This window comes from Protopterus annectens, chromosome 6.part0 (genome assembly GCF_019279795.1).
Source record: "Protopterus annectens isolate FY-2018-M chromosome 6.part0, PAN1.0, whole genome shotgun sequence".
NCBI lineage: Eukaryota > Metazoa > Chordata > Ceratodontiformes > Protopteridae > Protopterus > Protopterus annectens.
This window is the reverse complement of record NC_056737.1, coordinates 1033540430-1033563753: the sequence shown is the minus strand read 5'-3', so window position 1 is coordinate 1033563753 and position 23324 is coordinate 1033540430. Positions and strand designations below refer to the sequence as shown.

General features: G+C 40.7%; 1 protein-coding gene across 1 annotated transcript in view; it reads left to right on the top strand.

Annotated features, from left to right (window-relative positions):
* PAPOLA (poly(A) polymerase alpha) overlaps positions 1-23324 on the top strand; it is a 1404594-nt gene that overhangs the window by 1265109 nt on the left and 116161 nt on the right. Inside the window, exons 17-18 of the mRNA XM_044073612.1 lie at positions 2910-3121; positions 18605-18694. Coding sequence (XP_043929547.1) covers positions 2910-3121; positions 18605-18694 — 302 coding nt within the window. The remainder of the gene's footprint in view (positions 1-2909; positions 3122-18604; positions 18695-23324) is intronic.

Sequence of the window (23324 nt, the reverse complement as noted above, 5' to 3'; positions counted from 1 at the left end):
AAAATATCTGTCATGGAAAACACTGTTCTTAGTTGCTATTACTTCTGCCAGACATATTTCTGAATTATAGGCCTTGTCTATCAACCCCCCCACCTCATCTTTCACAAGGACAGAGTTTCATGAAGGACCAGTCTGACCTTCTTGCCCAAGGTAGTTTCCAAGTTATCTATCAGTCAGACTATTGATTTGCCAGTGTTCTTTCCTAGTCATTCTAACAGAGGGGAATATTGCCTGCATAAATTGGATGTACATAGACAAATTGTTTTTTATCTAGACAGGACTAAATTTAACAGAATTCGGACCAGCTGTTTTTGGCCTTTTCTGAATCCAGACTAGGTTGTCCAGTTTCAAAAGTTACTTTAGCCACTAAGTTGAGAAATTGTATTACTTTCTTTCATGGCAAGAATGGTATCCATTTACCTGGCAGAGTAAAGGCCCACTCTACAAGATCAGTGTCAACTTCTGCAGCCTTCCATGCGAGAACATCTTTGACATTTGTGCAGCTGCAATCTGAGCTAGGCCTCGTACCTTCATTGCTTATTACAAGTTAGACTTGGCCTCCAGAGGCAGAGCTTCTTTTGGTTCTATGGTGCTCTGGAATGTCCTTCCATAGGGCCACCAAGGGAACAAGATAGCTGGGGACTCTGTCCCAAGAGTAAGGAATAAACGAAGATTACGTTATGTCTTACCATAACATTCCATTTGAGTTGTTTCATCTTCCGTTTATTCATTACGACCTACCCGCCTTTCCCCTTCGAAAGTTTCTGGTGGATTTCATTTGTCCTTCTTTCCAGTTGTTAGGCCATGTCTGACCAGAGGTAGTCTCTGCTTCATTTTTCCAACTTGCAAACTAGATCTGAGGTAACAGGGAGAAGGGCATGATGGGTAAAATCTTAACTCGAGAGGTTTGTGGCTGACGCGAGTTGAAAAAAAGGCTGGCTCTGTACAGAGGTCAGAACCGAATCCCAAGAGTAATGAATAAACGAAGATGAAACAACTCAGATGGAACGTTATGGTAAGACATAACTTATTTTTTATGATGATCACTGTGGAAGGTACCTGGCTTTATGACTCTGGCATTGTGCAGGTAGATCACAGCCACGTGGTGGATGTCATCTTCCTGAGTTTCAGTAAGGTGTTTTGCTAATTGCTTCATAGAAAATGAGTTGGGAAGCAAAGAAAATATACTGCAGAGAAAAATAGAAAGCTTTCTTTAACTTGTGGGAAAGTTCCATGATGTATGCAGTCATCTATGAGGCTATTTGATTGTGGCGCTTCAGAGCTCTGGTTTGAGGCTTTTGGAGTAGACTTTGCACATCAGCTGTGAAAATGGGTTCAAGTTGTCTGGTGATTTCTCGTGTGAGAGAGTGATGGGTGGTGCACAGCTTCACAGATTTGTGCATTTTGATGAAGGGGATCCATAGGGTTACAGCTGGTGAATTCATTCAAAACGTGCAGACTATTTCAGTTAAGGAGGAGGAACTAAAGACGTGTATGACAAGCATATTACTCTAACACAGTGCCAGAAGCATGCATTTGGGTTAATTTGTAGGCTAAAGCCTGCAAGTTTATACATTTCTAGAAGCCATACAAATGAGTGTTTTTGGAAACCTAGAAGATGGCCAGGCCGAAAAATGATGTGGGAAACCAGCTTTGAATTCTGTTTTCCAGAAGTTATGAAGTTAATAGTTTGAGGGAATGGAGAGATTGGGAGACGAGACTGGGGTTTACAGTGGTGGTCTAGATTATTGTATTCATGTGACTGAAGCATTTGCAGTTGAGCCACTAGCTCAGAATAATTTACTCGCATCTAAGTGAATTATATTGTGACTGGCCTTTTCTTATCCAGAAGTTGACTTTATTAATGTCATATTTGGTTTCATCTCATCGTTAACATCCCCACTCATTTTTTTGTATATATGTATGTATTTACTTTACTGTCCTTTCCAGAGTAGAAATTTATTTCTGTTCCATCTTACAATGCGTTTAAAAGGACATAATGAATGGCTAGACTCCATGTACTCTGCAGCTTTGTACTCTTGACATTTCTCGCTTTTAACTTTGCATTTACCCTGAGTGCATTCTATTTTGTGTGGTATGATTCATCATGTTTTTGCTGCCTTTTTTTTGGAGTGTTCTGGATAACAGAAAAATGGAAGCATGGTGTGAGAGATTTTAGTATTTTTTTTCCTTGGGTGTTTGCATCTTGAACAGGTAAACATGTCTCATTGGTCTAGGTAAAATAAGCAATAATAATGTGTGATAGTCATTTTGATATTGTTGGGGTTCTTGTAGTGTTATACTTCTAGTAATTACTGTCCCCTAATATATGCTTTTATGATTATTGTTACATACCATGATTTAGAGTAAACTTTAGTTTGAGATTGTCTTTATTTTGACCTTTCTGATGTAATTGTAAGGTTCTGAGTGCTTCTTGAGAGCTGTTTTGTTACTTGTCAAGTATGATGCCTCTGTTATGAGAAGCGTGTGTACTACCTAGCACTCAGTCTTGTTGATTTCCCATCTGCTAAACACTTGCTGTGAACATCAGCTTGAATGTTGTCCCACAAATCTGTCTTTTTTAGCAGAATGTTCATTGTTTTTTTTCTGCATAAAAACTCCATTCAGATGGCCTTTATTTTAATGCATTCTTTTCCCAGTAAATTAAATTGAGGAGTGGAGTTGCCATCTGTTACTTGACAGCTTTTTTACATACTGATATGTATGTTTGCCACATGTAGTCCACAGCATTTGCCACCACCATCTTCTGAAATTTTTTAAAATATGTATATTTTTTTTATGTTCTGGTACTTCAGTACAAGATCCATCTTAATGAATAGTGAAGGCTACAGAATCAGTTTTTAGTGAGCTATAATTTCTATTTTTTTTTTTGTTTTTGTTTCACTCAGGGACACCAGGTGAAAGTATTCCTCCATTACAGCTTAGGAGTACCCCATCACCGAAACCTCAACTTAATAGAGTAGTATCCTCTACTCGCATTATAAACCAGCCAGCTAAACCTGCTGGAAGCATCACAGGAACAACCCCTAGTCCCACAGGTGTCAAAAGATCGCCTTCTCCGTATGTGGATGAAACACCCAAGAAGTCAAAGTACGAGGAAGTAAGTGCTCTCTTCTGACCATTTGATCTGTGACGTGAGCTTGTGTCCATACTACAGTTAATTACTTTTGGAGGGGGGGTACACAGGCATATGTAGATAGAAATGTTCAGCACATAATGCAGTACTGCACAAGAGAAATATATTTATACAAGGGCCTGCATATGTATATTGTACGTAGGCACCTGTAGTCGTAAGCTGTGCTTCATTGGAAACTGTACTGAAAATGCATCAAAAAATTTCAGCAGAAATATCCAGAGTTATGCAAGGCATGTAAACTGCTTTACTACTTGGATTGTTGCACAAAATAAATTGTCCATTTCTAATATTTTTATCTTTAATACAAGATCAATTTTACTGGCCCTTTCATTTTTAGAAGACTATGCATTCGTGACTTGCCATGAACAGTGTATGAATTAAAATTGAGCACTTACCCATTTTAGCTTTTAAACAGTACTGCTAAGTAGGCCAGAGTAACAGGAAAGTTAACAGATGTAATACTGTAATTGCAGGAAGTCCTACCTTCCTTCAATTCTTTATTGACTTTTTATTCTTTTCTAGTGGCTTAGTGAATAATACACAATGTTCATATTTTCAGAATTCTTTTTGTTTGGTACTGTTTGCACAGGTGCTACTTCTAAATACCATGTTAAGTCAGGCATTCATTTTGAGGATAACTTCTGTAGTTGTATTGGGATCAAACGTTTGTGGTGGAAAATGGGAAGTAACACTAGCTGCAGTAGTACTTACCTAGTTTTAATTAGGTAGATCCTACTTTGCAAATCTAATGCATTTTTAATTCTGTGCATTATTCAGATCTGTTAGAGAAGTGGTACAGTGTATCTGACATTTGTTAATGTGTCAGAAATGAAAATATCTCGTTATGTACATCTGTGAAAGATTCTTTCATTCATATAATATCTCACAGCTAAAGTGTAGTAAATGTTTTGGGATTTTTTTTTCTTTTATATTTAACAGCTCAGGGGAGACTGCATATTCTGTTATCTGCAATTCTTTTGCCAGATACCTTATTTTTTCGTTGCTAAACTAGAATAAGAACTTGCAGGCATACCTCTCAACTGTACAGTTTTTCGCAGAACGTCCAGGTTTTTGCCTCATTTTTTGGTGCGTTTCTCCTAAAATCTGTACTTTTCTGGCAAATAGCTGAGGATTGGAGTCATTAAATGACAAACATTTGTGTTTTAATACTCCACATCCTTCAGAAAATTAATGCTAATTCAAAATATGTTATTCTATCAACCTTCTAAGTTTGTAAGAACAATATTTAAAATCTGTCCCCCCATCATTTTAGGCTTTGTCCAGATTTTTTGCTCTAAGAGGTATGCTTGCAGGTATGTCTTATAAACATCATTAAAGCTTACTGATAGTCGTCTGTCTTAGTAAAATATTTGACAGTTTTAAAAAATTCTGGTACTTCTGTCTTTCAGGAAATATCTCAAGTCCTGTACAAACTTTTTCAAGCAAGTTGTCTAGAATGGGAGGGGTAGATATGGGTAAGATGCTGCCTGTGAAGTAGCAGGTACTATTGGTGGTGATTAGATACCACAGGGGCTAGACTCAGTGTTTCTGCAAATTTAGTCTGGATGGACTAGTGCATAAGTGATCTGTGATTACCTCATGTCCTCAGGATCCTAATTTGGCCATCCAAGTTTGCACAGTGGAAATGATGCATAAATGTGACATTTTATTCACCTCCATTTGTGTCTTAAACTGAAGTATTCCAAGACAATGTAGCTGAAATTAATGGGTTCTTTAAAGGTAAATGTACTACCTTTTTAGGAAGTCATCAGTGGACTCCTTAAATGTACTAGCTGCTGTCGACAGACAAAGCAGAGGAAACTGAAAGCCTTGTAGACATTCTTCAGTAGATCACTGCAGTATTGCTAAAAGTGGGATTACAAAAGCTTAAGCTACTTCCCCTCAGCTCTCAAGCACAGTCTAAGCACAAGAGTAGGTGCCTAGTACCTAAGGGATGTGGAGATTTTCACAGCTTTCTCAATGAGGAAGACCATCTGTTGTCATGGTTTCAGATGTAGCCTGTGCCAGTTGCATTCATTGTGGGCAGCTAAGTGCCCCTTTGGGGGACCCTTCCTCTTGTACTGATTTTTTTTTTTTGAGAAATTACTATAGAGAAATAAAGCCATAGTTGGCAAATTTCAAGTAAGATAGTCACAAAAAAAAAATAAACTCCAGCCAAGCTAGAACTTCCAATGAGTGACCTCCCAAACCTCCTGTAACAGAGGCATATAGGATATATGCAAATGACCCTTATGAACATCAGGTGTTTCAGCCATATGGTGATTCTGATTGCCCATGACTTTTACATTTGAAGTCGTTTTAGTGGACAATTTCAGACCAATAAAGCCAAACCCCACTAGCTATGGATATGCATATTTCGGCCTTATGACCTCGTCAGCATAGCATAAGCAGAGTGTTTGACCAAGCATAAGAAACACAGGGTTGTTATACCCAGCTGATGTCCATTATCATTAGGGTGACAGCAAAATATCCCAAATAAATTAAAACAAAGAGTTAGAGTAAGTAAGATGGTCACTTGAAGTGTTTGTTCTGTTTAGGACCTAAGTATAATTATAAGGAGTGTCCTTTTTGTTAATCTTTTGTTCCTAAAACAAACGAGCCATTTACCTACTCGTAAGCTGAATATTGGAAGTAAATGTTTAAAGGAACTAGCACAAGGGAAAGACTGCATCAGAGTTGTTGCTTTCAGACATCTCTCAGCAGGTGAGCAAGAAGCACAAGAAAACTGATTGAAACTCCAGTTTCTTTTGCTCAAAGTCAGTCTGTCGGTACATGATGAGCCTGCAGACCACCCAACTTCTCCTTCTGCCCTTGTCAAGATCCCCTCAGGAGGCTGACAAAGCACAGGATTTTGGAACATTTTCTCCAACTGATCAGATTGCCATCAAAGCCACAAAGGGAGAAACTTAGCTGATTATATCCGAGGCACCGGGCTCCCCAGCAGGAGTGGTTCAGCTTCTCTCAAGGGCTTTTAGCATGAATGGCTCTTTATCCACCCCAGTTTCTCTTCTACAACTCCTCAAAAAGAGCCATGCATCTAATCTGATGATTCGTTGAGTCTGATCGTAAGTCATTAGTCTGTTCCTCTTGTTCATTCTCCCACAGGATGTTTGTAAGAAGCAGAAGACAGTTTGTCTACTGACTCCCCTTAAGAGCTGTCTTTTGGTGATGCTGTTCACAGAATTATGTAGCTTTTCAACGGGAAGGCAAGCCACGTCAGTGACAAAGTATGATTTGTTGCACGTTGGCATTCCTAACCCTTTTGCAATTCTGTCTGTATTGGAGGCTTCGGATGATACCTTCCTGTCTTCATCTATGGCAGCTGAATCGCAACCTGCACCTGAGAAACCTGATTTTATAAGATGTTACGTTCACAAAAATATTTGTGTAAAAAAATCCTCCTCACTTTGTTTTTCACTTTTTTAAGTGAAACTAAGTTGAATATTAAACTGACCAGTTTGGTGCTACGTGGTTTACAGTGGACTTTTCTCCTTTTTTTTTGTCTGTTTGCACTTGTTTTCACTGTAATTTACCAGCGGATTATTCTTTTTAGTGCTTAAAAAATACTTTTGGAAAATAACATCACACATTTTGGTATTGAACCGCATTCAAAATGGGTATGTACTTTTTTTGGACTTTATCTCCAACTCCAGCAGGTATTCCTCTGGTGCCTTCATGCCAGCTGTACCTGGTTCTTCCACTCTTGCTTTTGAACTGTTTCATCAGGGGATCATAGAATCTCTCCCTACCTTAAAAAAAAAAAAAAAAAAAAAAAAAATTCAGACTTTTCCTAAGCCCAAGAAAAGAAGGGGCATGGAGACCCATTCTGGACTTATTCAACCCAGGTAAAATTCAAGATAACTCTCCAAAGCATTCCTTACTCTGTTTTTCCTAGAGCTTTTTGGTTACCGTTGATTAGAAATGTGCTTACCCTCACATTCCTGTTCATCCAAATCACAGAAAATTTTCAGTTGTCTGCTTTGCCCTTTGGTCCCTTTGCTAGGCCAAGAGTTTTCACAGAATGCCTGGCTCAAGGAGATCCACATTTACACTTGGTTGATTTTTTAATACAGACTTCAGTTAAAAGAAGACTGTACAGAGGGTATGCAGTCTGCAGTTAATGTTCATCTAAGCTTCACTGTAAACCTGAAGAAATCCACCCTTCAACCTTCCCAGAGCGTAGTGCTTTTGGAGTGTCTGCTGGATACTACTTCATGATGGCTTCCTTCCCTCAGGAAAAAGGAAAAATCCAGTTTGCCGCATTACTTTCTGTCCCCGTCAAGTCTAGAAATGACCTATGGAAGAGAGATTCTGAGAACCCTGGAATCAGCAGTACAGATTTATTTTTGCCAGATTCCATATAAGGTAGATTCAGTATGCATTTCAAATAGATTTGAGATACAGCAGTGCCACCAACTGTCCTTTGCAGTCCCTCTGTTGCCTTTTGTGATGCAAGAACTCCAGTGATGACGAGTACACCGGATAACATTCAGTCCAAGCATTCCCCTTCTTTTTACTTTCCCCACCACAAGGTCTCAACAGATGTTTCAGTTCTGGCATGGGGAGGTTTTTTGTAGTTATGAAGGAACAAGCAAAATGGGCGTAAACAGTCATGAAGATGAAAGCCCTTATATTTTCCCTTTAGACTGTTCATGTCTGGGCCCCGTGGCCATTGCAAGCCCTAACACAGACAATGCCACAGTCATGCGGTATATCAGCAAGTGAGAGGGAACAAAGTCCTCTTTGTCGAGGTTGGTCAAGATAGCTTGGGATATTATTTGCCGCAGTCATTTTCTCCAAGCAACTTGCATACCATCAGAAATTAATTCTATGGCAGATTAAGCAAATCCAAGGCAGACCTTCATTTATGAATGCTGAACAGAGAAGCCTTCCTTCAAGTAGTCCATCAGTGAGAAACATCCCAAATCTTTTTACCTGTTCTCAGAAAAGACTGCTCATATTGTTCTGCTCCATAATTACATGCTGGGATGCATGGAAGATCATCAATCTCATGGAAAGAGATTTTCCTGTCCTACTTCCTCCTTATTCTAAAGGCTGTCCTAATGATCAGAAAACCAATCCAGGAATGTTGGTGCTGATAAATCCCTTTTGGCCTTGACAACATTGTTTGTTTCATCTAGCCAAGGGTAGCCACCACAAATTAACCCTCAAGATGGACCTGCTTACACAGCAAAAGGGCTGTCTCTCTTATTCAAGCCTAGAAACCCTGAATTTGATAGCTTGTATGATAGGTTTCTAATTGTCTTCAGACCCATTTACTCTAGGATGTTCTGCAGGTAGTAAAGCAGGCAAGAAAACCTGCTAGAAGGAAGTTTTTCATTTCTAAATGGAAAAATATTTTCTGTCTGCTGCAGTGGGACAGGATCATTGTCAACTAGGTACCCCATCATCAAATATTTGTGTGAGCTTCTTAATTCATGGCTAGCATACACCTTCGTCAAGGGGCACCTGATGACTGTTTCAGCGTGCTTACTTGTAGGTTGCCCTCTTCACGTTATCCTAAAATATGTCCTGCATAACAGGCCTCCAAGAAAACCTCTTCCTCCTCTGGGACTTTAACTGTGTCATGGAAATACTTGCCTTCTCACCTTTTGTCAGCCCCTGCAGTATATTTAAAGTTCTTTACGTGGAAGGCAATCTTCATGTTGGTATTAAAATCTGCTAAAAGGATATCCTTTACAAGCTTTTGTGTGCTCCCCACCCCACTCCCAGTGAGGTCAGAATTAGCCTTGAGACTAATACCTGTTTTATGCCTAAGGTGGTCTTTGAAATGTCTGTCCCTCAAGATGGTGTTTTTTTTTTTTGGGGGGGGTGGGGGGGTCTTCTTTACTATGTCTGTTTTAGACAAAAATCCCATCAGGCAATCTGACCATTTTTTTTCCTTTGATAGAAAAAAAAGATGGGCTTCCTAGTTTCTGAACAGGCCATCTCCCAGTATATTTCTGTTAATTTTTCTTTTTGCTACTCCTTCCATCGAATATCTGTCCAAGGTCATGTCAAAGCTCACCCTGCTAGAGCTGTTGTCTATTCTGAAACCCCTTTTCAGGGGTCTGGATTCATTAAAATTACATCGAGAGTGATGCTTCTCAAATGCAGAGATGGTTTTGCCAGATCCATTTTGCGACGGATACTGGACCCAAGTCAGCATAAATGTTTTGGGAGTCATGTCATTTGTCAGCAGTGCTACAACAGTAAGCTAGTGAAGAACTCTGTAATTGAACAAGTGACCATAACAATAAATATTGGGGTAGAGCACTGGAGCAGTATATTGTTCCGTCCTTGCCTCAGGTTTTTTTTTTCTCTCTGCTTTGGCTGACATGGCCCCTTTTCCTTGTCCTACCCACTCCCCGTATCTTTCTTTATCCGAGGTCTTTTTCCAAGAGGTATCCTCAGACATTTTTTTTTTCTTGGAGCAACAATGTTGTGAAGATCTTCATGTCCATATGTCCCTTTGGGTATTAATGCACAGTGTCCTGCACAGGTCATAGGTCAGACATGAAAGGGAGAGTAAGCTTTTGTAGACTAGGCAGATTCAGTATCCTGAGCAGGGTACATCTCATTTGTCAGCGTACCACAACAGTGATCTCTTCGATCAACTACTGTTACTGTAAGTTTTTACACAACTGTACTTTCACCTTGCATTTGCAGGTCTTTCATGTGTTCAGACAGCAAACATTATCATAGCATCCGCATACATGCAGAGTAAATATGTATCCATACCAAATTGACGAGAGATTGACAGGCTAATGGATGACTGGAAACAGATGTGGTAAAGTAGGGGAAAATTAACTGAATGATCTGATGATGTCCTTTTCATTCTTCCTCACTGATGTCACAGATCTGACCTTCAGATCCGACTGTCATATTTTTCAGACTTGCATCCCAGTCTTGAGCTCCTCCCTCTACCCACAATGCTCTACACCTTCCGTAGCTTCCTTAGATCTCATTTGCCGCCATTGCAACTAGATGCTGATTTCCAGTTCTTGAGAAATTTTTCCTTTTTCTCTTCAATGTTTTGGTAGTATAGCTGTCCTCCCCTCCCTTTTTGTTCTTGCAGGCATTAGGGGCTGCTGCCGGTACCCCACCACCACCACCTTTTAAGCTTCTGCTCTTCTCCGTTTCAGTGCCATTAGCACTTGTAGTGCATTAGTTAGTGTTAAAGATAATTTAATCTGGTTAGGATAGTTATTAGTGTTTGAGATCTTTAATCTAGTTAGTTTAAAATTTTTGGTTAAGTGTTTCTCTCTGACTGAACTTATAATAATAAACTGTCAGGCTTTAAGCGTTGCTCTGATTGTGGATATAAAATTCCACAATCAGATGCACATAAATGTGTGTATTGTTTGGGGCCAGAACATCTGTGATCGGCTTGTAATATCTGTGAAGGCTCCAATCCAAGAGCTATTGCTGATCACAGACTCAAGCTTATTTTGAAAGGGGTTTTTCCTGCATCCTCTTCCTTGTCTCTAGGGACTCAGACCTCCACTGTCTCCCCATGGATCTTCATATTCCAGGAAGCAACCTCGTAAGACCTTGAGTGCTTCCTTGGAGCCTCCACCCAGGAAGCAACCTTGTAAGACCTTGAGTGCTTCCTTGGAGCCTCCACCCAAGTCTGCTAAAACCCTGGATCTGACCACTTCAGATCGAGACCTTCTACTCTTCGGATCCAAAACATCCCTCAGATCCGACTAGGATCATCTCACCATTACAAGCTCCCCTAGGCCTTCCACTTCAAGCTCGAATCCTAGGACTATGAACCTGACGGCTAGGATCCAAATTCCTGAGTATACTCTGACCATTGCCCATTAAATTACTGGAGACTCCTTCAAAACATTTGAGGCCTGCTTCTGTAGCTTCATCCATGTCCTCTAGGAGTTTCTCTGATGGATGATGAGATTTCTCAAGACTCTTATCCAGATGGGGGTTCTACCGATTCAATCCCCTCTGGTCCTTGCGGTTTCCCACCAAACGTATTCAATTTCCTTCTCCAATCTGACCAGTGATCTCTGATTCCCAGGATCCTAGGTACCCAAGAGAGTCCGTGTCTGATCCGGAGAAGCTTCCTTCCTTAACTAAGATGGCTACCCTGATCAGCCCTGCTCTAATTTATTCGGATCATAGCAGGTCTCTGATATTGGTGTAAAATTTGGCGAAGGGAGGTTTGGCTCCAGCCTTCTCAGATCTGTCCCTTCCTATTGGTGCTTCTGCCCTCCACAGCTCCGGTCCAATTCTATCTGGAGGCTATATGGATCAGGAGTTGTCCCTGTCTTTTCTTCCTTGAGACTGTCTGCCCTCGAGGAAGTTTGGGGGGGGGGGGGTCTCCAGGTCAGTCTGCTTTCCAGATTGTAGAAAGGGCTTTCTCTTCACAGAGAGAGCTGACTTCTCTTATCCTCCCCTTCACCCCTCATTGGATCTCAGTGCTGAATCCATCATGCCTGTCCAAGGTCACTGTGCCTCGAGAAGCTTCCAGGACCCCCCCCCCAAAGGAATCCCCCCCCCCCCATTCTTCTGGTACCTCCCAGGACACCCCATGGAGGAGGTTCTTCAAAAAAAAAAAAAAAAAAAAAAAAACATGCAAGAGGGAGGCACTCAGACTCCCTGATGGAGTCCCTCACCAAAAACGCATACTTTAAGAAAGAAGGATCACCATGATCACCACCAGATGATGTCTTCTTTGGAGACGTGTTAAAGATCCTTAGACAAAACGGTGGCTGGTAAGCCCAACCTCCTCCTGATGAGTCTGTGTTCTTGGAGGCTTTCGGAGCAGGTCCATCTACGTCTTGGGTGACTGCCTTCCCCCATGGACAGGCTTATTTCCCATTGGGCCTGGAAGGAGCCGGACACTATCGAACTAATACCCAGACAAATTCCTTGTTCCCCCTAAAGATGGACTGCATTGGACTAAAGGTATTTGTGTTGCCATTATTGTGGGCAGCAGGCATGAAAAAGGAGCTAGTTGAACAGAACTCCTCTGTCCAGCTGCCAAACAGGAAGTCTGTAGCGATGGACAAGTTTGGTAAGCGCATACACCTCTGCTACCTTTGTGCTGAGGTTGTTAAATTACTTGGCACATTTCAGTCGTTTGCCAAGAGATTTGGTCAACGAGCTTTCCAACTCTCTTGTAGAGACCATGTCTGATGAGGACTTTAAATATCTCCAATTGGCTACTCTTGCTTCCGTGGCTATTTCCTCCATGAGGCTCTCCTTCCATACAGCGTGGAAGCACCTCACAGGCAGCCAGCATAGATATTGCAGTTAGACATGCCTGGATGAGACTTGGTGACTTTGCGAAACCTTGTAAGGCATCTTTTGTCAATGCCCCCTTCGATGACTTCCTCTTTGTTTGGGCCGTCTGTTAAACTCTTACTTGCAGCAAACAAGGAGGAAAGACCCTGTCTTCTGTGGGGATCAAGTTTTCTACCCCTCGGTGTACCTTTTCCAGAAACAGAGGTAGTAAGAAGACATGGCTGTGAAAATACCAAGGGTTTTTTCAGGACCAATGTGAGGATTCTTTTTTTAGAGGACGAAGCTTTAATGGTAGGTGCCGCTCCAGAGGCAGAGGGGGTTCGCAGAATCAGCGTTTCAGAGAACTCTTCTCTGATCAGCCCCATCAGCGCTCCTGAAGTGCTGCCTAACTGTTAATCTTTGGAGGTAGTCAGAGGTAGTTTTTCACTGAATCTGTACACCTGGACCAATCTGACAAGAAATGCCTGGGTGCCAAGCATAATATCCAGAGATTATTACATTCACTTTTTCCTTTCTCCTCCAGTGGAACAAAAGTAACTCCTCAACGTGCCACCCAGTCAGAGGGAGCACCAGGCACTAGAGATTCAAAAAGTGCTGCAAAAATGTCATCCAAGAGGTCCCAACTGAACAAAGAGGATATTCGATTTACTCTCATTACTTTTTAATACCAAAGAAAATAGGGGACCGGAGAGCTAGTCTGAATCTGAGCAGTGTAAATCTGTATGTAAAGAAGTCAAATTTATGGCTCAGTACATTCTACTGCTGTTGCACAAATTTGATTGGAATTGGATGTACTCTGTAGGTATCTGTGCTTCAGGCTGGAAACCAGTCATTACCAATTCAGAGCTCTGCTCTTTGGACTCACCATAGCTCCCAGGGTGTTTACCAAATGTATGTTGGTAGTGGCAGCTCACCTGAGACTGAAAAGATTCCAGGTGTTTCCATATTTGGACTGACTGACTTCTAATTGCCCGAATCCAGCATCAACTAATTCAGGCCAGGGGTTACTTGTTTCACATCTTCAAATCCCTGGGCATTGCCATAAACCTTGTCAAATCAAACCTGTCTCCCGTTCAAAATTTGGAATTTATTGTACCCTTCTGGTATACAACACACCAAGTGGCTTCTTTACCTCCACATCATATAAGTTCTTTAAGAAACCAAGTGCAGGACATACTTGTATGTACCTTCTCCTGCAAAATTGATATGAGCTGTTGGCTGCCATCACACTGTAGCTGCCTTTGCAAATTTTTTTTTGTATGCAAATCCTCCAGTGGACTTTAGCTATTTGGTGGTCTTTTCTTTACCAGCAGTTCTGTTCCTGTCAAGTTAACTCCGATCTGTAGACGTTATCTTCAATGGTGGATCCATTTGGGCAACCTGTCCCTAGGTAGCCAGTTTCTACTTCCTTCCCCCACAGCCACAGTGTCCACAGACTCTTCCCAACTGGGGGTGGGGGGGCTTCTCAAGGGTCCATGGCATGTGGTCTTCCTCGGAGACCAGATTGCATGTTAATGTCCTAGAAAAGAGAGCAGATGTTCGTGTTTCACTGTTGCAGTCATTACACTTGGGTTATCCTGCTGGCAGGCTACCCGCAGTCGGCCCGAGTTCCAAAGTCTAGGTCCGGTGTCTGTTGCTGTCGCCTCTTCCCTGACATCAGTGTGCCAGGGGTATAAAAGATGCAACCGACACCATTTTCTTCAGTCTTTCTTGTCGTGCGGTGCCCAAAGCAAAAGCAGTTCGCAAGTGCCAGTCGGCAGACTCCTGAGATTTTCGAAATAGAGTTTCAGAACCGAAGTCTTCAATAAAGCCAAGTACCCCATTGGGGAAACTTTTTCTTGCTCCAGACCAATGTCAGTAAAAGTTAACAATTGTATTTCTTGTGGGAAGCAAATAACTCATAAGGACTTTCACTCTTACTGTATTCCTTGCCTAGGCCCTGACCACGACGTTACTAGTTGTCGTTTTTTTGCTAGATTCAACAAACGCACTATTAAACGTCGGTTTGATTTTGCTGTACATTACTTTTGCCGAAGGTTTAACTATATAATGCCATCGGAACAACCGACGACCGGAATTCATAAACGCAAAGACAAGGAAAAGGACAGGCATCCGCGGTCCAGAACCGACGAAGCCTCTTCTAGGCCAGTCGCCGGTTCCCCGGTTCTCAGTGAGACGCTTTCGCAGTCCCTGACACCTGCTACCTCAGAGCCACAGGCCGTATCAGACTCCCACATGGAGACAACTAGGCCTCCGGATACTCAAGGTATTGGGCCTATGGAAACTATTCCCTCAGATGGGTCCGGAGCTGCTGAGCAGGCATCAGCTTCTGAGGGTGTTTTCAGACCTTCACAGCTTGCTGTTAAGTCCTCTGCAGCAGCCAAGGTACAGTCAAAGACACCATTAAAGACAAGGAAACAAGTACAGCATTCTCCTGGACAGTCATCCATGCCAAAGAAACAGATGCTTAAAATGGCCGAAGACTTAATTACTTTGATCAAGGGTTCCCATCCCCCTCCTGATAAAAGGCCTAGGCTAGACACTGACTATGATTCCTCTGACCAGGTTTCTATTTCCTCTGATTCCTCTCTAGATCAGGGCTATTCTCTCCCTCCCTATGAGGACTCTGATGCTGAAGAATCTGTACCTTCAGCCTCTCCACCTGAGGGTTATTCTTTTGGGGAAACACTGCACACCATGAGGGAGCATTTCCACTGGGAGAGCCAGGATTATTCAGAATCCAAGAAAAGGCTCAGACTTTCTTTTACTGCCTCAGCGCAGGCCCCTGGCTATCCCCCCTGTGCTTGATATTGTTGATGTTTTCTCTGAATCCAGTCTGTCTCCTGATTCTTTACCCCCTGCACCAGTCAAGCCAGACAAGGTATTACAGGGTCCCTGACTCTCATAAATTTCTTTATAAAAACCCTGCTGCTGACCCAGAAACAATTTCTCAGGGTCCCAAAGGCTTCCACTGCAAAAAACCCTGTCCCCTCTGATAGGGATTCTAGAGCTCTGGATAGATGGGGGGAAAAATGTTTACACTTCTGCTACTTTAACTGTAAGGGCTTTAAACTGCCAGTTTCACATGCTTAAATATCAGCAGTACCTCATGTCTTTGTTAAAACAGAAAATGCTTACAAACTCAAAGTCCTGACAACAAGGAAATGCAGGAATTATTGCATGCAGCTGAACAAGTGGGAAAGCATACTCTGCAGTGTGGTTTTGATTCATTAGAGGCTTCTCGCAGAGCCGCAGTTACAGGCTCTGTCATTCGAAGGCATGCTTGGTTGAAAGAACAAAGTTTACCTGAACATGTTAAAGTAAAATTATTGGATGCTCCACTACAGCATGATACTTTGGTGTTAAGGCAGAAGAGGTGTTAAAGAAAATGGAGGATAAAGCAAAATCTATGCAGACAGTAAAGGATTTCTTACAGGTTCAACCACCTAGGTTTAGTAGAAACTGGCCTTCAAAAAATTGGTCCTTTCAGGTGTCAGACCACAAAGAGGCAGACATGCATGTTTTTTGTCATATTTTTTTCTAACCTTTCCTGTTTGGGGGGCACCTGACATCTGGGGCAAGAAAAATTGAAGAAAATGGCGTCTATTGCATCTTTTATACCTCTGGTGCACTGACGTCAGGGAAGAGGCGAGAGCAGCCGACGCCGGACCTAGACTTTGGAACTCGGGCTGACTGCGGGTAGCCTGCCAGCAGGATAACGCAAGTGTAATGACTGCAACAGTGAATACACTTGAACATCTACATTTATGCTAGGTACTCAACTGTACTTTCTTCTAACATTGCAAGCCTTTCAGGACAGTCTCACCTTTGGGACTATTACAGTGTATATTGACAATGTCAGTAGTCTGATATGAACAAACAAGGAGGAACCTGCTGTTATCCCTTATGCAGATTCGCCATGAGGATCTAGAAATGGGCAATAACTTCAGACAGCTTTCTAGTTGCAACACACATACCTGGGAAATCCAGTGTTCTTGGCAGATGAACTCAGCAGATCCATCTTGACCCCTCACGAGAGATCCCTCAGTCAGTCAGTGGCTAATCTGATTTTTATTCACCGAGGCAAATTTTGCTGTGACCTCTTTGTTACCCCCCCCCCCCAAGACAGCAAATGCAGCAAGTATTTCTCTCTGCTTCCCCTTTGGGGGAGTCAACAAGGGATTCTATAGTTCTCAATTGGCCCCCTGATCTTATTTATGCTTATCCTTCACTTCCTTTAATCCCAAAATTACAGTAGAAAGCCAGTAGGTTGAAGAGCTCCGTCATCCTCATTGCCCCCTTTTTGGCCTCATCAGGTTTAGTTCCCCTTTCTCTGGTTTCACCTGAAATATCCTCCATGGATTCTGGATCCCAGCCAGGAACTCCTGTCTCACCCGTCAGAGTCGACTACCCAGTCTCTCCACCCTCAAGCTAACCACATGGTTTCTCCACTTCCAGTAATTGTATGATGGTCTAAGCTTGCTTCACCTGTTCGGGATATAGTTTTACCTTCCCAGAAAGCATCTGCTAAGAACCTCTACAAAAGCAAATGGAAAATGTTTACTATATGTGCTTCCAAAGCGAATATTGACCCCTTTTCAGCCCCAGTTTCAACCATCCTTTTTTACCTCTCTTTTTAGGAAGTAGTTATTTTTTCCACTATAAAACTTCACTTGTCAGCTGTTTCCACCTTTCACACTGGGAATGATTATTGTTTCCTTTCCAATTCCAGATTATGCAAGGCATTCATGAAAGGGTTTTTCTGTTTAGACATATGAAAGATCCTTCTCCTTGAAGTTTCATGATTTTCTGTGTCAGGCCTTGAAGTATACTTTTTGGGCAAGCAAAAGCTTGTGATATGAAAATTCCTGCCTTGGAGATCTATCTTTGGTAGCTGTTACAACAGCAAAGCGAATTTCTGAACATCAGGCCTCATCTAAACCACCTTGCATTAATTTTCATAAGAATAGGTTGTCCCTTTGTACCGTTCCATCCTTAAAGTAGCTACATAGAATAATGTTAATCAGTCTATACAATTGTCTCTTCCCAAATTTTTCTAACAAGGGTGAATGTTTTACATCTTCTTGATGTGCATATGCAGCTACGTTTGTATCTTCATAGAACAAGAGTATAGGAAGTCTAACCAACTATTTGTAATCCTTTTCATGTAACTGTCTGTCAAGCAGTCTCCAAAATTACCCTGGCCAAATGGGTTACTGATTGTATTTCACTGATCTATTCAAATAATGTTCTAGAATTGCCTCGCCCTCCTAGGGCCCATTCTACTAGATCTATGGCTACATCATGTGCTTTTTCCTCCAGAACGTTGATTGATGAAATTTGTGCAGTGGCCACTTGGTCAGATTCCTACCTTTGTGACACATTGTAAATTCAACATCTTCAGAAGTAGAGCTTCCTTTGGTTCAGCAGTGTCCAGCATATCCGCTGGGGACTCTGACCCATCAGTGAGGAAGAATGAAAAGGTCGTCAGATTTGGAAGTTGTGTGCTTGCCATAACTTGGCATTCGTGTTTTTGTTTTCTCATCTTCCCTCCCAACCTCGTTACTCCTAGAGGATCTATGGACTGTATAGTAGTTGCTCCTAGAGGATCTATGGACTATATAGTTCGCATTCACGTTCCTGGTTTGAGTCTGATATTTTTCTGTCTGTTTCTGTCCCTATGTCCATTAGGCAGTAAGGTAGCAAACTCAGTCAGAAGAAGCTAGGCAAGATGTAGAGCATTGTGGGTAGAGGGGGGGGTAGCTTGAGACTGGGATCCAAGGCTGAAAAATGCTGCCAAGTTGGATCAGAAGTTTGTGACCCATCAATGAGGAAGAATGAAAATGGACAACACAGATGCCAAGTTATGGTAAGTACATAACGTCCAATTCACTTTCACATTTTATTGATTTTTAGTAAAATTTGTCATTTAATGTAATCTTATTGAACACTGGTTGTTATAGTGCAGCTGTTCCCTTTGATGTGATGTGTAATCCATGCAACCAAGAATTCCGTTCCCTTATTTGATTACTCTGAATTTTTAGAAATTTGTTGCTTATGCTAGACTGGGTAGAGTAAGATGGATATTACTACAGTATTAAGGGTGCTTACAATTTTTTGGATGCATAGAATTTATTTTAATTTCATTGTTTTATTTAGGAAAACTCATTAAATGGGTCCACAGAAGGTGCTAGAGTAGTGCCTACCACACCTTCAGTAGATGAGGAGTCCCTGACGATGGCAAACACAGTAAGTTTTCTTTTTGTTTTGTCTTTAAATTTAAGCTGAGTCAGGATGTGATTGCCTTTTCCCTTTATGTAGGAGATCATCGCAAGAAGTGTGTTTTGGGCTAATGAGTGTACATAATTTAGTTTCCGGAACATTGTGCCATGCTGCGTGGTTTCAGCATCTCCACAAATTCCTTGTGTACCTCTAAAACAAAGTATCCAGCTGTCTAGTCTTGTCAAGTAAAAATTCCTGATACTTTGACTAGGGATACAAGTATAAACTCCAACACCAACTGTGCAGATCTTTCCGTTTAAGGGGTAGATGGGAAAAATTGTGAAAATTTGTCATGTTTTACTTGACTGTATGGGAAAAGGAATACCAAGGTTTAAGAAGATAAAAAGTTTTACATTTTAAAAGGGACATCTAAGCCAGCAGTTGTCTTCTACATAGTGTTAGTGAAGAAGGCATGAGTAGTCCTCCTCGTTTTATTCCTGTTTGTCTAAGCGGATCATATTTCTGAAGATGACCCTGCATTTTCAAGTGCTCTAGGGAGCACTGTTCTCCGAGAGTGGGTCTGTGCAGAAAATGTTGAATTGCTAGAATGCTGATAATCCTAAGTTGGGTCTGTTTTGTTTGTCAGATAGCACTGTGTTGGAAGCAGTTACCAAGCAAGTGGCAGTGTCTCCTTGAATAACTTTGCTAAGATAGAAAATAAGCATGATACCTTATAGCATTGCTCCTTGCTTTGAGTACTTCCTAACAGTAATTCATCTGCTTTTTCTTCCTGTATTCCACCTTTGAATAATTCAGAGAGTTTGAAAAGAAGCTAAACATTGTATACCTCTGTGATTGTTAGTGTTATCGGTTTAGCTTTTTTTTTTTTTAATGGAAAGTGTTTTTTTCTGAAGAACTTCCTTGCCACTTTTAAGATGCTGTCATAAGATTCATAAATCTTTTCTTTTGTTCTACAAATGTTGGCAGTTTCTGTTATCAGTTGCATAATTGATATTTTTATAACTTAGAATTAAAATTCTAACTTTTTGGATCTGAAAGTTTATGTACTTTAATACTTCCTTATATCAAAATATTGCTAGCAAAGAAGGTCGTACAGAATGTCAGCAGTCCTCAACTAGTCTCTGTCATGCAGCCTCTGTCCACTCGTTAATTGGACATATAGGTATCCCAGGCTGCAATAAAATCTCCTTAAGTACAAATATGTAATGGATACAGACCTCAGAAGGGCAGGTATAAATGTTTTAGTATGTTAGAGAAATGTTCCCAGTTCTTTTCAATAGTCATTTAATTTAGTAGTTTAAACTTTCTGCTGCAAGAGTTTTCTGTGTGTTGTCCATTTCTGCAGTCATTATTTTATTTCAAGAATACTGGCAATTCTACAATTATAAGGTTAATTTGGAGGGTATATGAGGGATAAGAGGCAAAAATTAGTGGGAGGGTTCCAGTCTGATAAGTTATGTCTGAACAGAGGAACCAGGCGAGGATTGTCATCTTTCCCCTTTATTTGTGTTGCATTTAGAGCCGTTGGCAAAGAAAATGACTGATTCAGAAATTCAAGAATATAATTAGTATGATAATCAAGAAACGTTGGCTATTTGCAGATATTTTGGACCTGATTAAACCAGAAAAGGACACCAGTGTTGTGGAACATTGACAGTTTTAAGTCTTTCCAGAATTTAAAATCAATGAAGATAAAACAAAGCCTATAGCTGCAACATGAGTTGGTTCATCAATGCCCATATTTTAATTGAAATATACAAGCTAGACAAACCAATTAAGCATAGTGCGACATGACAGAATTTGACTAAAATTTATGTAAAGGTATTGAGCATAATAGGAAACCATTTTATAGCTGTACAAGATGTGGAAGGGGTAAAGACATAGAAAATAAACTTTGTAGATTCTAAAATTTATTCTCTGGCACAACAGATTAGATGTACAGTGGATATAAAAAGTTTACACACCCCTGTTAAAATGCCAGGTTTATGTGTTATAAAAAAAATGACCACAATAAATCATTTTAAAACTTTTCCCACATTTAATGTGACCTATAACATGTACAATTAAAGTACAATACACTGGTTGCATAAGTGTGCACACCCTTAAACTAATACTTTTTTGAAGTACCTTTTTACTTTAATTATAGCATTCAGTCTTGTGTACACACCTGGCATCAAATAGAGACTGATTAACCCCAAATAAAGTTCAGCTGTCCTAGTAGATTTTCCTGCCATTTACGGAGTTGCCTGCTACAGCAAAAGCCATGGTTCACGGAGAGCATACAAAGCACCAAATGGATCTCATTGTTGAAAGGCATCAGTCAGGAGAAGGGTACAAAAAAATGTCCACAGCATTGGATATACCATGGAACACAATGAAGACGGTCATCAAAAAGTGGGGAAGGTATGGGACAGCAGTGACGTTTACAAAGAACTGGACGTCCCTCCAGAATTGTTGAAAAGACCAGACGAAAACTGATCAGGGAGGCTGCCAAGAGACCTACAGCAATACTGAAGGAGCCGCAGGAATTTCTGGCAAGTACTGGTTGTGTACTACACGTGACAACAATTTCCCGTATTCTCCATATGTCTATGTCTACACTATGGGGTAGGGTTGCAAGATGGAAGCCTTTTCTTACACAGAAAAACATACTGGCCCAACTAAAGTTTGTAAAATATTACATCATGTCTCCCAGAAGCATGTGGGAAAATGTGTTATGGTTTGATGAGACCAAGGTTGAACATTTTGGCCACAATTCCAGAAGGTAAGTTTGGCCCACAAACAACACTTTGCATCACCAGAAGAGCACCATCCCCAAAGTGAAGCATGGTGGTGGCAATCTCATGCTTTGAGGTTACTTTTCTTCAGCTGAAACTGGAGCTGTAGTCAAGGTGGAGGGAATTATGAACAGTTCCAAATACCAGTCACTTTTGGCCCAGAACCTTCAGGCATCTACTAGAAAGCTGAAGAGGAATTTCACCTTTCAGCACGACAATGATCCCAAGCATACATCCAAATCAACAAAAGAATGGCTTCACCAGAAGAAAATTAGTTTTGGAATGGCACAGCCAGAGCCCAGACCCAAGTCCAATAGAAAATCTGTGGGATGACTTGAGGGCTCTGCACAGAGATGCCCTCGCAATCTGACAGATTTGGAGCAATTTTGTGAGAAAGAGTGGCAAATATTGCCAAGTCAAGATGTGCCGTGCTGGTAGACTCCTTCCCAAGAAGACTGAATGGTGTAATTAAATCAAAAGGTGCTTCAACAAAGTATTAGTTTAGTTTAAGGATGTGTGCACACAACAAAGTATTAGTTTAAGGGTGTGCACACTTATGCAGCCAGTGTATTGTACGTTTATTTTTTCCTCTAACAGATTTGTTTTTCAATTGAATTGTACAGGTTATAGGTCACATTAAAGGTGGGAAAGGTTTTGAACTGATTTTTTGTGGTCTCATTTTTTTTATTTCACAAAAACATGGCATTTTAACAGGAGTGTGTAAGCTTTTTATATCCACTGTATTTACAAAATCCTATGCAAAGCAGTTTGGCTCCACAAAGGGGTGACAGGTCGTCCTAGCAACATCCATATTACCTCAGATACTGAAATACTAACAAGACAATACCACAAAGACTTCTGGTGCAAGACACGCCACCATAGGGTGTGTATTTTGAATTTAATACAGGATAATTCAAGTAAATTAAAACAATTTAAAGTTTTAAAACAGGTCAATTAAAGCTGAAAGCTTTTATCCCTTTAGTTAAAACTGAAATATACAATATTTATGTACGATTAAAAATCAGAATTTAGCTGCCCTTAACTGTAAAATCTGGCTAATGGAAACTTTGTTTTATCCAGGGGTGGGGTAAGCACCAAGTTTCAACTGACATAATAACTCTTCCTATTATAATAAAACCTCCCATGTTCCACTCCTGGGATCTTTTACTGCCTGGTCCAGAATAACAAAATTGAACTTCAGAAACTCCTTATAAGTTAAGGTGTGCTTCTATTGTAGGCAATATTTTTGTTACACTTAATGTCATAAATATGTTCTTAGATCCTAATTTTTAAAACTCGTTCTGTTTTTCCAGCATAAAAACATGTACAATGTTAAGTTACACAAACCGCCAAAATAAACAATCCCTGTTCCACAATTTCTCAGTTTAGGGTGCACTACAGATCTAAACTCATTGTCCAAAATTAATTTATCCTTTTTTAAAATATATGGACACAGACTACAAGCACCACACTTTCTTGTCCCTTTAACATTCTGAACTTTGTTAGAATTAGATGTTTTTCTCATTTTCACATACTGTTTATATTAAACCCAGTCTTGAAAGCATAGTGTGAAGCATTCCCCAAGAGTTGAAAAACGTTTTCGTCATTTTTAATATATTCCGATTTCATTTAATAAAGCCTACATAGTTATCTTTTTCTATTGACATCATTCTGATTTTTAGCAAACTTGTTCTGTAACCGGGATGAGTATTTAGTACCTTTACATTTTGTTACTTTACTGATATTGACCAACATTCATTCCTTTGGGTATCCCCTAGCAAGAAACATGTTTAACACTTTTTCTGTCTTAAAACTTTGATCATCAGACACCATTCGTGATACTCAAATTGCCCCTTTAC